The 13,737-nt window shown below is 48.9% G+C and overlaps 1 protein-coding gene across 1 annotated transcript; it reads right to left on the bottom strand.

Moving 5' to 3' along the window:
• Positions 1 to 13: 13 nt before the first annotated feature.
• Positions 14 to 13,677, bottom strand: SF3A1 (splicing factor 3a subunit 1). Its single transcript, XM_040576997.1, has 16 exons — positions 13,455 to 13,677; positions 11,959 to 12,071; positions 9,993 to 10,197; positions 8,915 to 9,172; positions 8,394 to 8,468; positions 7,536 to 7,686; positions 6,757 to 6,950; positions 5,989 to 6,106; positions 5,685 to 5,870; positions 5,195 to 5,316; positions 4,798 to 5,040; positions 3,862 to 4,072; positions 2,901 to 3,055; positions 1,981 to 2,082; positions 1,709 to 1,780; positions 14 to 767 (listed from the first exon to the last, which is right to left on the bottom strand). The coding sequence occupies exons 1-16, from the start codon at positions 13,650 to 13,652 to the stop codon at positions 666 to 668; spliced, it is 2,505 nt and encodes an 834-aa protein (XP_040432931.1). The 5' UTR covers positions 13,653 to 13,677; the 3' UTR covers positions 14 to 665.
• Between the last annotated feature and the right edge of the window lie 60 nt (positions 13,678 to 13,737).

The following is a 13,737-nucleotide window of genomic DNA, read 5'->3' as shown; positions in this document are numbered from 1 at the left end:
TACAAACAGGACCTCGCACCGAGATGCATGTTTATTAAAACAAATCACGGGCTGTACAGAACAAGCATGAAGCTGCTTAGCATGCAGTCCCGGATCTCCTTTATCGCAAGGGACAGCCGTGCACACTTATACACTGAGGGGGGATAAAATTCCAAGTCAGGGTCAGTGCAAGAGGCTCTTGCAGATAGATTTGAGACAGAAAAAGAACAAGGGGCTTGGTAAGTACACTGAGAAAGAAGTTTTCAGTTAGAAAAAGGGTTAAATAAAGCAGCAAACACTGTGGTCAGACAGATGATGTTCTTGGTCAGTATAAATCCCTCAAAGATGGATCTAGACTAAGCTGGGCATGACCTCAATGTGGCTTCTCTAGGGAATTCACCGGGGAGACAGCAAACCTAGACACCAGCATTCTAGCAAAGCATCGATCACTAACAGACCGCTGCAGTTACGTACTAGCTCACTACACTTACGCAGCTTTCAGGGCTCTACCAGCCCCCCCCCCCCCCCATTAGCCACCCAAGCACTGGGTTCACAGTCTCTCTTCTCAAACAAGTTGGTAGGCAGTCTACAGCTTGTCACAGCGGCCCCTAAAAGGCTGGAGGATTTGAATGGTTGGGGCTACACGAGCGGCAAAGGAGCTGTTACATCTCCGGGCTCCACGGCTCCTATTTCTTCCTGCCTCCTCTTTCTTTGAGTGCCAGGTGAATCAGAGAGCCACTTGTCATGTTATAATAAGCCAGGGAGTTTGAATCCTTGATGAAGATGCCCTGAGGAGAAAAGGAAATAAACAACGGTCACAGCAGAAACCTTAATGGTCCCCTCCCACAAAACCCCACACAGACAAAGCCTTCCTGGCCCTACTCTCAAACTAGAGCGATGACAAAACACTGCAGGCTTGGAAAAAGCCTGGAGAGATCCCAGAGTCTCACAAGACTGGCACGAGAAGAGCCGGGTAGGCTGGGGATTATGCCAGTGTAGGAACCGACAATATACAACACACACCTCTACAAATACAGAAAGAATCAGGCACCACAACAGATGAAGCTGTTTAGTTCCCCCTCCTTTTTTTTTTTTTTTCTTTTAATCTACTTTAAATAATTTTTATTTCTTGCTAAGGGTTAACACTATCTGCTCACAGAAAAATTCCTGGGGAGGTAAGAGCTCAAAGTTCACTGCTTAGGCAGCAGGTTGTGCCTGGGCACATGCATGACTGAAAACAAATGAGAAAGGCACTGTTCCTTTTTAACAACAGCTCCAGCCTCAAGAGACCTCTTCCCTTCAGTGTTTTGGTGAAAACCCTCTCAGAGCCCCCAGGGTTTCAAGGCACTCTTGCCCGACCTTCCAGAGGGTGTGACAGAACAGCAGGGACAAACTGCTGTATTTAAATGCAAAAAATCACAACCAGCCCCACCCCCAAAACACATTCCCCCCCCCCTTCAATAAAATAGGTTAATTTGAGAGAACATATTAAGGCCTTGAGACCTCATCTGCAACAGTGAGGATGCGAAGTTCCACTGATGCCACCTACTAGAGGTCTGTCCCGCTGAAACAGTGCACAGTACCGTAACCAAGTGTGCTGTACGGACAGGAAATGTTTCCCCTGCTCTTCCCAATATCTCAGTGGGCACAACTTTTTCTTTAGAAAAAAGACAGGTTTTGTGTAAGAAAGCACCGACACAGAAACAGCGTTTGAAGGACTTATACCCACCTCGTACTGCAGCTTCTGTTTCCCAGCTGGCATCCCCGTGGCCTCGTGGATCTTAACCTTTATAACAGACACCTACGAAGAATTAAAGAGCTTCCTCAGGCTTTTTCCACACCATACAGACAGCCAGCACTGCACCCCCAGCCACACGGCCTGGCAAGAGGCCACAGCGTGGGGAATTTCCAGTTTTATAGCTCCTGTCATGCAACTCTCAACATGGAGATGCTCCACAACAAAACAGCAAGGGATAAAGGCCAGGTTAATAAGCTACATACCTGGTCTGACAGCGGCAGGGTGAACACCAACACTTGGCCGTTCAGTTTCCATTCGGTCTTGTCCTGCATGTTGGGAACCTGGACTTTGACCGTGACAGGACCCTGCAAGGAAACAAAGATAACGTCTCTCACAGGCAAGGAGGCTCAGGGCTATGATAAGAGCGGCAGACAAAGTATTTATAGACCTTCCCAGTACTAATCGCTTATCTTGACTGCTGAGTGAATACGCAGAAGTATTATTTGTCTCAATATTGAGAAAGTCACTTTGCCGTTACCAAAACAAAACCTTTACTTGGATTTCTCCCCTTAGTCCCTCCTTAGTCTGCCATTCACCAAGCATCACACGCATTCAGAGTATCACAGAGCGAACACAAGCAGTATTAAACGCAGGAGGCAGCTTCGCAGTGCAAGTGTCCAGAAAAACAGCATTCCCGTCTTAAAGGACTTAAAATTCAACCCTAGGTGATGCCACTGCTCAGGAAGGAATTCAGCCCAACGTTCTGCTCACATTGTGTAACAACGTCGCATTACCGTACTACCATGTTGACATTGATATATTAAATCTCCTCGCATCTCCAGCTTAGCAGTCTTCTGCTTAAAAGCTTATCAGCATTAGCTCTTCTTTACATTACTATAAACCTGTTTCTCACTGCCCTTAATTACAGAAGAGTACCATCTCACTAGGCTTCTGCGTGCAGCGCTCCGTTGCTCTTTCCAGTAAAATATAGGGCAGCTCAGCTCACTCAGGTATGACAGGAGGAAGGAGCCCTCTCAGAAAGTCACTGTCTCATGAAATACTTGCACATCAGCTCCCCTCTGCGTCGTCAGTGGACTTTACATCCCCTTTGGGTACAAGGAGGCTGAACAAACAGCCCAGCAGGGCGAGGACTTCTGACCGAGCAGCCAGTCCACACGCATACCTTGTTCCTGCGCAGAAACTCCTCCTCTGGAATCAGGCTGTCCTCACTCTTCAGTTTCTTTGAAACCGGCTCATCCTCCATAGGTGGTGGTGGGTGAACAGGGGGCATCGGGGCTGGGGAAGGAACTGGAGCCACAGGAGGTGCTGGAACGAATGCTGGAACGGGATGGGGGAAAAGCACAACCTGCAGTCATCCACCGAGCATACAGCAGATAATCCCTTACACAAACTCCATTCGCAAACTAGAAGAGGCTGAAAATAAATGCCCCAATACATGCAGGAAGTTAACACAACCAACAGCAACACGCAAACTTTAAACATTAGATCTTTTATATTGGGAAACAGTCCAGGAAAAGACAACAAGCAGCGTAAGAGTTTCCTGCAGATCTTGCAAAAAATAAAATGCTCTCCGTTTGGCATGCAGCGGTGCCAGCACTTCAATTTAAAAAAAAGAAAAAAAAAAGGAAGAAGCGGAAGAAGCGTTTTCATGTTGTGCTTTTTAACTTAAAATCACCTCATGCTACGAAGCCGCTATGCGGAATGGAGCCAGACAACAGCTCTTCCTCCTGCAGCAGCAACTTCCCTAACAAGCTGTAACACCCAGCGAGGTGCTGGCAGATCAGCTTTACTCTGGTTCCTCTTGGAGAGCAGCACAGATCCCCAGCGTTCACCTGGTCAGACCCCCAGGGACACCGAGTGGGGACACAGAGATAAAGCGCCCCACTGAGACCGAACTCTTGTGCTGTCTCTCATGCTGCAGCAGAAGACTGGAGCCCAGAAGCAGCGCTGCCACGTTAAGTCTTATTAAACGCAACAAAAACCCTTAAAGATGAGATTTCTGGTTTGCAGTCCCAGTTACACACCATTATCAGAGGCACAAAAAGAAAAAGGGAACCGAAGCTCAAGCTCACGCTAGATGGGAGCTGGCTGACAATTAACGGGCAAGAGCTGAAGTTACTGACCTGTCGGCACTATCATGGGAGGTGGGCGGGGGCTCATGATGGGAGGAGCGGACGGCGGCATAGGGACAACGTTGATACGTGGGGTGTGGATTATTGGTGGCATGGGGGTGGCTATGACAGACCCCGGAGGCAAACGGACCACAGAAGTCATCGGGGGACGGGGCATGACGGGAACAGCAGAAACAACAGCGGCACGAACAGGAGGGGGCATCTGGAGAGAGAAGGTCGTTTTTCTTAGTAGATGCACGCAATGATCATCTCAGCGCTGTCTGCAGTCCTGATTAAAATTAAAATAACCAAGGCAACACACTGAGGATTTCTGCTGGGCAAAGACCTGCTGGGAACCTCTGCGTGCTCACCGTATGGCCAGCCCAAGCTTCCTGTAAACAGGCACAGAAACCTCATTAACACATCAAGCAGTTCTTCCTTCCCCCGCCACTCAGGAACCAGACCGCGAGCCACACAGTGATCCTGCAGAAGGAGCTCTCTCAGGGTCACAGCAGAACCCCTGGTGCACAGGAACATGGGGCAGTGAGGCATCTACGAAGATTTCTCACCTGCCGCTACTTTCGTTTTCCACATCGTGTCTTTTTAAATTAAAAAAAAAAAAAAAAAAAGAAGAGCCCCCCCCCCCCGTGCATTTGTTAGCCATACTTCCTTCCTCCAAGAAGGCACCACCCAGGTTTTTCCCCTGCCCAGCTGATCAAGTCTTTTTGATACTGCTAAGGATGAGAGACTTCACTTATGTCTTATTTTCATTTTTTAACAGCAAGTTCAACAGGGAACCTCTGAAGGCTTAGGAGCCATTTGGAAACATTAACTTCACTCAAAATCTGCTTCCAGCCGGTGGCCTGCTATAACCCTTGAGCTTTGTCAGGACTCCTTCCTAATTAACTATGGCCACAGTTGTCTACTTTTGGGAGCCCAAGCACTTACTGTGGGTGGACGAGGCACAGATGTGATGGGCTGAGCACTCGCTGGGGGATTTGATGCTGATGAAGGAGGGGGAGGCTGGGGCATTTCGTTGGGTTTGCTGGGACCAATCTTCTCCTTGCTGTCATCTTCTGGCACCAGTCCCTTGGCCTTATGGATAGCTTCAATTTGCTCTTGAAGAGTAATATTGGCCTGAGCAGCCTGTTGCGTGCGGGCCATGCTGCCTGAGTGGCCATCCCAGGTCACCTGACAGGGTAAAATACATCATAATAACCCCAGCCCACACAGACTACGATGAGAGCTACAAGTAGATCAAGACACCAGTTTTACAGAAAGAACAAGGTTCAAAAGACTCCCCTCTGAGCATTCACAATACTACAGGAACTTGTTCCCACTCTACCTTTTCCTCTGGTTTCTGGATTTCTTCTTCACCGATCTTTTTACCAATGGCAGTTTCTTCCACACCGAAGATATCGGTACGGCGTTCTGCCAGCTGCTTCAAGCTGCTTTCGATATCCAAACCTACAGGCAAAAAGGAATGATATCACTTCAGGTAAGAATTCCAAGTCAAACAGGATCACGACTCTTGAACAAATCATTAAACTACTTGGCACCTACTGGCCTAGTGCTGCTCTTTTCAGAGAGGGACTGCAACCGACGGCTGGTCAGCAGCACCCAATGCTTTTTGCCTTTAACTCTGCAGAAGGGCTTCAACATACTAACGACAAAAGCAGCCACATAATCAGCACGCTAAGGACGTGGCGCAGAAAGCTACATTAAAGACCATCCTTATCAGCAGCAACTAGGGGGAGTGAGGACGCACGCTAAGAAGTTCATAGCGCTAATCTAGGAAGTGGGTTTCACAGGCGCTGTCAGATGCTCAAACCGACCTGGGGCATAGACCTCATCGTCGCTCTGCTTTTCACGGATAGATCGATCACGCTGCTCCAGCCACCGAGGATCCAGGAGACCAATCCGCATGTGTTCTTGCATTTTGCTGGCAGGAATTTTCTCCCCAGTGATGGGGGAAACAAGATACTCATCTGGAGCTGGGGCAGGCGGCAATGGTTTTGAGGCTGGAAAAACAAAACCGCACCCGTTAAAAAACACACCACCAGAGGATGTGGCCTAGAAACAAATGCTTTTGTGATTATACAGTAAGAAATGAAGCTGGCCTTCAGCAGCCCGATTTACCTTTGGGATCGTAGTCTTTCCGCACAATGACCTGATCTGGTGTTGGAGGAAGAGGTGGTGGCATTGGGGTTTCTGGTGGAGGAGGAACCTTCTGACTTTCATCTTCATCATCTGAGCCCTTGTTTAAGAAAAAAAAAAAAAGTAAAGTTCCCGTAGTCAAACACCCACACGAAAGACTTGAGAACGGCATAAAATTTCTACGTAGCACTGGTAGGAGCAGTCACGCAGCTTCAAAGCGACTGAGCTATTTTGCCTCTGGACACCTATACTACAGCGGTTCCTCAGGGTAATCAGGAATTAAAAGATTCAGTAGACCCAAAAAAAGGAAGCAGGTACTCCTCAGCTTCCACATTACCACAGCAGGGCAAGCAGGGGCTTACGGTTAACCATGGCCTTGTTCCTTGTTAACAGAAGGACAGCTAATATACTGGGGTTAGAGGAAGAGCCTAAAATTAATCAGTCTTCAAATGTTCCAGACTCCAGTGTAGAAGAAAGCCTAAAACACTCTGTCACAGAAGTACCACATTCACATCACTAGGTTTCAGAATTCCCAGATTTCTCTTGTAAACTGTATTGTCATGGAAAATATTAAAAATACCGTATTACGGCGTTTTGGCAGAAACAGGTTGTTTTGAAATTCCATCAGAAGCAAAGAAATCTCATTTCCTCAAGAAACTGAGGAACTTATTGCAATGAAGATGAAGAGCATCATAAACCAGTCACAAATCTCATGAGGCAAAAGTGATGCTGATCCTGTTGGCTACCTACCTCATCCATATCCTGCACTTGTGTGTCTTGATCCAGCTGGGTCGGGGGCTCATCTGTTTTCTCTTGCTTTTCATCTTCTTCATCTGACTCCACCTCCATTTCCACCTCCTCACTTTCCCCAAACTTCTCATAACGCTCCTGGATGAGGATTCGAGCTCCCAACTCTTCTGGAGTGGTGGGAGGAGGAAAATTCCCTACAAAGCAGAAAAAAGAGCTTCTGTTTCTTGGTCCCAATTCGTTGGTCAATGACCAGTCAGAAATACCAGTTTCTTGAATGAGAAAGTTTCTCTACAAAGCAGGGTTATCAAAAGCTCCTGCGAGCCGAGGTATAAGGAAGGGAGTGGGCGGACTCCATCCAGACCAACATCAGTACGACACCTGAAAATGAAGGTACATGTGGTGCTTTCACCTGTAACGAAGTGGAACAAGATCACAGAATGGATTGGAAGGGACCTTAAAGGTCCTCTAATTCCAAGCCCCTGCCACGGGCAGGGACGCCTTCCACCAGACCAGGTTGCTCAAAGCCTCATCCGGCCTGGCCTTCAACAACCCCTGTTGCAGGTGGAAAAGCAGACACCTGTGCAGTCCTGACCTTTGTGCAAGGAGAATATTACTGACTCCAGGAAAAAAAAAAAAATCCAGCCCTGCCCTGTTATTAGGAGGCTTCCCCATCCATCTTTGAGGGATATACAGCTGTAAAACCCCTCGTCTGCCTAAAACCAGCACTGTACTCAGAGGAAGCAGAGTTTCAAAGAGGTTACAAAGCCTAACTTCAGTACCTTGTTCATTGGGCTGAAAGTCCACTGTCTCCACAACCACAAAGTCGTGCCAATCAATCTGGGCATAAGCAACACGCTCCTTTTCCTTCTCTTCCTCTTCCTTCTTTCTCTCTCGCTCTTGGAACTTTGCCCACTCCACTCTGTAATACACCTGCACAAGCAGACATAAAGCTAGCACCAAAAAATACACAATAATCATCTGTACAGCATCTAAAGTTTATCCTACCAACACTGTCAAGGCACTTGCACACGGACCACTTCAGAGGCTTGGCAGAGCAAAGAAATAGTTGTATTTTACAGAGCAACCCCAGGTTTGCCTCTTGAGCAGAGTACTGCACCAGCTTCATAACGTGGTTTTCTAAAGCTGGAACTGCAAACTTCTAGAGTTAAGACCAAGCCACCCAGATACGTGATTTGCGTATTGTTGAGGATTCACAATCAGCAAACAATTTACAGGGTTGTAATAAAGAGTCTGTGATGTCACCTCTCCAAAGCACAAGCAGCCTTTGTGATGAAGACAGAAGTTAAAAAAACACATTGATAGAACTACAAGCGACTGAGATGTCACAGTGAAGTTGTCTGAGAAGGAAAAATATTTGGGAACGGCGTCATGCAGTTACCTGTGTTACTCTGCGGTGCCACACGTGAACTAGCCCAGTACAAACAGTAGCTAGTAGCTTAAAGGTGAGCTTGAGTACCCTGATATTCGAGTCACCCTTGTGACTACAAGGGACATACCCATCTTATGTGGAGCTCTATATATCTGTATTGGCTGCCAGTAAATTAGAAGCATGCAAAGAGAGAATTCAAAATGTAACGGAAACGCTTCAGCAATTTTGAAAACGATTCGTGTAATACCTGATCTAGGACTTCCTTGGGATTTTCAGCCTCCTTCTTGAGTTTGATGAGTAAGCCTTTCGGTGGGATCAAGATCTGAAACATATTTTGTGTGACAGTTGGCAATGACTCTTTCTGACAAAGTCTCCTTAAAAGCAACTATTACCTTTCCACATAGATACAGACATTAGCAGACCCCTGGGGCTACGTTCCATTTCTTCTGTTGCTACTGTATTGATTATTCCTCGTACTTGAACTTAAAATATTCACTTTTTGCCCTTCTATCTATCGTTAGTATTTTTAAAAATGCAACTTTTATTTACATTGCTGTAGTGTTTGATACACTTAAGTAGCAACCTACTGCATTCAGCACTGCAAGTGCTACCAACAACATGCAAGAAATCTCTTTTTAAGGGCAAGATTTAAGGGACGGACTCCTAGACCTGTACGCATTTCAGGTCTGTTTTGTAGGGCACCCGTAGTCTTCAAAATCAACATTGCTGCTGAAGAAAGCAGCTTCACAGGTGAACTGCCACGAGTACCTTCGTGTACTGCTCAACCAGCTTCGTGAAGTAGTTAAACAGACTGTGCTGCGGGCGAAGGAAGTCAAACTGATAGTTCCTCTGCTCTTTCTGCATCAGCTGCGTCAAGAATTGCCGCCCGTTCCGAGCCACAAACTGCGCCGTCAGCTTCACCACATCCAAGTCAAAGGCCGAGATGGAGGGAGGATCTGCGATGAACTCAAACTCTGGAGGCGGCTCTTTGGGAACAACGGTCTCCTGGATCACCTGGGCCTGCACCTGTGGAGCAGAACGGAGACAGCTCAGTGACTGCCATCAAGAAACTGTTACGGAACGCTTGGGAGGGCCCATTTTTCCTTCGGTTGCTGAGGGAAAGCAACATCAGTCTAGATATTCCGGCAACTGCAAGGATGGAAGAAAGTAGTAATGTAAGGTGTATCCGGACACCTGTATTCAGGCCTACTGTAAAATAAACGTTCTAACAGCTGACAACACTGGGAACCATCAGCACTTCGCTACAATCCTCCAGTGATTACCAGTCCTGCAGTCGGTGTCGCACTGCACGACTGTTGGCCATGCAAAGCACGTAAGAGACTCAGACTCCGTCAGTGCCCTTTTTCCATCCCTTATGTATAAAGGCACAACTAAGCAACATTTTGTACTCCACACTTTCAGGACAAGCTGATCCTTCTGGCAGGAAACAAAAACATTTATATAAGACTGTGCACGCAACAAGCCCAAACTAAACTCCAAGGGATTTTAAAGGATTTGTGTATGGCAGGAGTCCTAAAGAAGTTCCAAGTGATCACCAGCGCTAAGTACCGTGTAAGTCAATACACGAGTAAATGTAATTAAAATAGACTAAGCAATACAAAATATTGGATCTTTCACAAAACCTGTGAGTTACCAGCATCTGGGGGATGCACGCCTGCATCAGAAGAAAGTCCCAGATGTTAAATTCCATGCCTGCGTGCCATCTTCTTTGACAAATGTATCATTTGCGCCATCTTTCTGCTTAGAATTCTTCTGCTTAACATCGGGGTGTGAGAAACAAGCAGTCAGAGCAAAGTTCCTGACCGAAGTGAAAAGAAATACTTACCTTCTGTGGAAGCTGCTGCTGAGCAGTTTGCTGCTGTTGCATGACCTTGGGAATCGCAGCTGAGGGCTCCTGCGCCTTGCCCTCTTTGAACTCGCTGACTTTGTGCCGGTAGTATGCATGGTAAGGGTCGTTGGGATTCAAGAAATTGAACTTTGGGTTATTTATTTCATTCTGACGAATTCGAGCTTCAAATTCTGGACCATTTCTGTAGGGTGGAAAAAAGATTAGACGAATGGGCATCAACCCATGTACAAACGCCTGTTTCTGTCATAGGAGGACCTGTCTTCTGAGGGGCTGATGCCCGAACACTTTTCTCTCCTGTGTGGCAGGAGTTTACCTCTCTCTACCTCCCAGTAACTCTCACCCAACACAGCAGCCAGTTATACACATACTAGTTACGTCTGTCCTAACTTAGCGTTTACCATTCCACAGCGAGCATTTCTCGAGGCAGTTCAAAACACACACAGGTATTCCACAGTCTTGTTTGGCTACATTCACATCGAACATCTCTGAACGGATTACACGACTCACTGGATGATGTTTACGAGTCGCCTACTAGACTAACAAGTTTTGGAGGCTGGTTCTGTTTCAAGAAAGGTCACGTGAGGAACAGGCAGGTAATCAGCAGCCCATGCAGAAACGAACCACGCTGCACTCCGGAGAGCCAGCAGGGTTATTTCCTTTTCTCCCATCCAAGCGAACCGTCAGTTATTTTCTAAGGGCACTTTAAGAAAAGTAAAAGCTTGCTGCAGCATGCTGCTCTTCATGTTCTCTAGATACTTCTAGCTCTTGTTCAGGCACTGAGCCTCTCCCAAAAGAGGATGTCTGTGCAGTACCAAAGGATAAACACAGTCCCTTCCTTATCCTCAGAGCAAGACAATGCTCCTCAGCAGCCTTCCAGAAACCAGTTAAACAGTAAGTGTCTTTGACTAGGCCATCATTTAGTAATTGCCTTAAACCAGCAGCAACAACGGTTCCATGCGAGTGATGTGGAAGCACACAGTGTTCAGCCTCTCCGGATACCGTGACGGTTAAGAATTTGCCCAGTCGGCTGAGGTATCTACCTCCTGTGCTACTTGTACACTGCCAGAAAGACCAACATCCAGTCCTTGAGACCCCACGTAGCACTGAGACAGCCAGAAATACTTCAGCATTAAGACAAAAAAGCAGAGGAAGACGGCATGGCTAGCACCAACACCTTGTGTTTGCTGAACGGACACGTGGCAAATGGAAGGAACTGAAAGGAGCACAAATTATCTAACTTTTAGGTTCCTCCCCTAACTGTGAGATCTACACTCATGCTACAGCTCGAGCAGCAAGTTCCAGTCAGCAGGGGAAAACATCCCAGACACATTGCGGGCAGTCCATCTGCCCTCGGACAGGGCAAGATCGCTCCCTGGAGGCGTGCACTTCTTCCCCTGGCTATGAAGGGAGAGAGGCAACCGAGCTGGGGGGCGTCAGGCCCAGCTGCTGGCACCATTTATGAAGCTGCGGGTACAAAGGGACGAGACTTGGCTGCAGGACTCAGCAAGGAGCACGCGCCTCCCAACAGGAGAGTTCTTCGTCTGCCATTTGCCTCCGCGTCATAAAATAATCACGGCTCCTGCTGGCTTAATGGCTCAGTGAGGCGCTTGTACCAGGGCTCCCTTTCTACCTGGAATTTTGTCTGCCCTTCGGGTCGGATTTAGAAGAACTGTCACCTAGCCATTGCAGCACACCTTCCAGCGTTCGCAAAGGACTTGATTTTATTTACTGTCAGTGCTTTTCTAGCAAAACACACCTTAAGCAGACAGTTCCAGTTTCTTTTCTACAACCTCACTGGTATGAACTCAGTCCTTAAGAAACCTTTGTGCACAGCCAGGGGACTGTGACCTGCTTCAGCTTCTGGAGCTACGCAGACCTCAGCACTGGAAGAAGAGGTGCACGAAAATCCCACAAAACACGAGTCAACTCCCGCGCTGTTTACCTGGCCACGAAGCTGGCAGTCTTGTCAACAATGTTCCTGACCTCCGGAGGAGGATAAATAATTCCCACCACAGGCTTGGCCGGTGCTGCTTCCTCTTTTGGCTCCTCTTCTGGCTGCAATGAAAAACATTTTTCTTACAGTTCTCTGCCCTGCTACCTCATAACCACAAAAATTATTCCAAAGATGATGATGCTGGTGGTACAGCGAGATACCTTTCATTGCAGTGTTTGCAACTAGTCAAGGCAGTAAATGCAAACAGCCTAAACGCAAACTGCTAACAAGAGAAGGAATTTCAAACAACATTGAATAACTCGTTGTATACCAGCATCTGGGTGTGACAGCACAGCCTGGCAGACTGTGAACTGAGACCAGGTTTATTTTGAATGGGTTGAGTTGGAAAATCCATTTCTCTCTCTCCATTTCCTCATCTACACCTAGAATATCAGTCCTAACACACCTTAACCAGCTGGCCTGAAATCCCACGCTTAAGGAATGTTCTGTAGGAACAACGTATTCCAAACAGCAGCCCCCACGATGGACAAGAGCGTATTCTCCTCCCCAGCCCCCAAATCATTAAGTTTTTCTGGCAAAGATCCAGTTTAACAATCTGGATCAACAGCCCCACGAGGTAACGGCACTCCCCAGCTTCCCAGGGCTGGGAGACGATGTTTGCCTGCTCCTCAAGGGCACCTGCTGCAGAGGCTGGCACAGCAAGGCGAGGAGGAAGGCCACGCCATGGGAACCAAAACAAGTCTCCACAGCGCTTTGTGATTTCAGCCTTGACCCCAAGTGGGTTTGTTTAGATGCTGAGCCGAGGGGCAGCGAAGGGGAACGCCTGCAACACCACATCCAGGAGTAACTCGGCACTGCTGATCAACCTGGGGATCATTCCTACAGGCTTGTGGGACTGCCAGGAACCAGAATCCCACTGACTAAATCAACATGAAATAGCAGCTTCTAACCCTACTGAGGTTGCATCCAAAGCTTTTTCAGTGACAAGCACAGCTCAGCAAGGTGTTTCCCTCAGCGGTGCCGCAGGAGGAGCCGAGCTGCAGCCCCAGCCCTCTCCCTGAGGGCAGCTTTCTCTTTCGCTAGGCCCTGCAGCAGCTCTTCGGGGGACACCGGAGGTGCCTGCCTTCCTTCCTTCCTCACCGAGCAACTTTCGCAACAGAAGCCGGCACAGGAGAGACGTACGGGACGCCTTTACGATCTTAGTGGCTGGGGATATTTCGGAATTCCGGGACCGCTGCCGGCTCTGTCAGCTCTGCGAAGACCCCAGGGGACGGGCCGAACCCAGCACACCCAGGGGCACCGCCCCCTCAGCGCAGCACCGGGGGAGCAGCACACACAATGCCCGCGGGGCCGCCGTTACCCAGCCGTTACCGGCGGCAGCGGGCCGCGAGCCGGGCCGTGCGCTGCTGCACCTGGACCCGGGCCCGCCCCGGCGCCTCCCGGCCCCCCTCCCCCGGCCCGGCCCGGCCCGGCCCGGCCCCTACCGGTTTGCTCTCGGCGGGGGGCGCCGGCTGTGCCGGAGGCCCGGCCTGCACAGGCCCGGCGGGCATGGCGCTGCCTGGTGCTTCCCGGTGCCGCCCCTGGCTGGCCGCGGACAAAATGGCGGCCGCGCCCGAAGCAACGCGCCCAGGCGGCGCTGTGAGGACGGAGGAGCAGCGCGCATGCGCCTCGGCCTGTTCCATTCTTTTGCGCGCGTGGGGGAGGGGTGGGTGTCGCTCTGAGAGGCTCTCGGCGCGCGGGGCGGACCATTGCGGGAGGCGGGGGGGG

This window comes from Cygnus olor, chromosome 17 (genome assembly GCF_009769625.2).
Source record: "Cygnus olor isolate bCygOlo1 chromosome 17, bCygOlo1.pri.v2, whole genome shotgun sequence".
NCBI lineage: Eukaryota > Metazoa > Chordata > Aves > Anseriformes > Anatidae > Cygnus > Cygnus olor.
This window is presented reverse-complemented; position numbering and strand designations above follow the sequence as displayed.